Source organism: Pteropus vampyrus, unplaced genomic scaffold, assembly GCF_000151845.1.
Source record: "Pteropus vampyrus isolate Shadow unplaced genomic scaffold, Pvam_2.0 Scaffold179, whole genome shotgun sequence".
Classification (NCBI taxonomy): Eukaryota; Metazoa; Chordata; class Mammalia; order Chiroptera; family Pteropodidae; genus Pteropus; species Pteropus vampyrus.
In genome coordinates this window covers 487,835-488,206 of record NW_011888960.1, presented here as the reverse complement: position 1 = coordinate 488,206, position 372 = coordinate 487,835, and the positions used below count along the sequence as shown (strand labels likewise).

Sequence of the window (372 nt, the reverse complement as noted above, 5' to 3'; positions counted from 1 at the left end):
AAGGTCCCCAGCTGCTGCCATTCCAAGTGCAGAAGGGCTGTAAGTCTCTGTTCTGTTTTCATGTAGCTAGAAAGTGTATTCCCATGAATCATGAGGGGCTGCACTTACCATGTTACTCTCTGAAATGCTAGAAATACTAGCAATGTCCAGAGTCAGAGCTATCTGCACGGGTTCCCCTAGGATTGAAAAAGAAACCAGAAGGACTTACACAGAAACACCGACAGAAGGTATCCTAACACAACACCAGCAGACGTTTTCAAAGATTAGAAAATTGCAGAAGTTAGCGCTTGCCTACTGGAAAATTTTATGTGCTTTAGAAGTAGGTATGGTCCAAGTTTGACATCCTGCCCCTATCAGGAAGAACCACTGTAT

General features: G+C 43.8%; 1 protein-coding gene across 1 annotated transcript in view; it reads right to left on the bottom strand.

The window, feature by feature from the left end:
* Positions 1 to 372, bottom strand: part of GABRP (gamma-aminobutyric acid type A receptor pi subunit) — a 19,750-nt gene that overhangs the window by 12,091 nt on the left and 7,287 nt on the right. Inside the window, exon 4 of the mRNA XM_011370990.2 lies at positions 109 to 176. Coding sequence (XP_011369292.1) covers positions 109 to 176 — 68 coding nt within the window. The remainder of the gene's footprint in view (positions 1 to 108; positions 177 to 372) is intronic.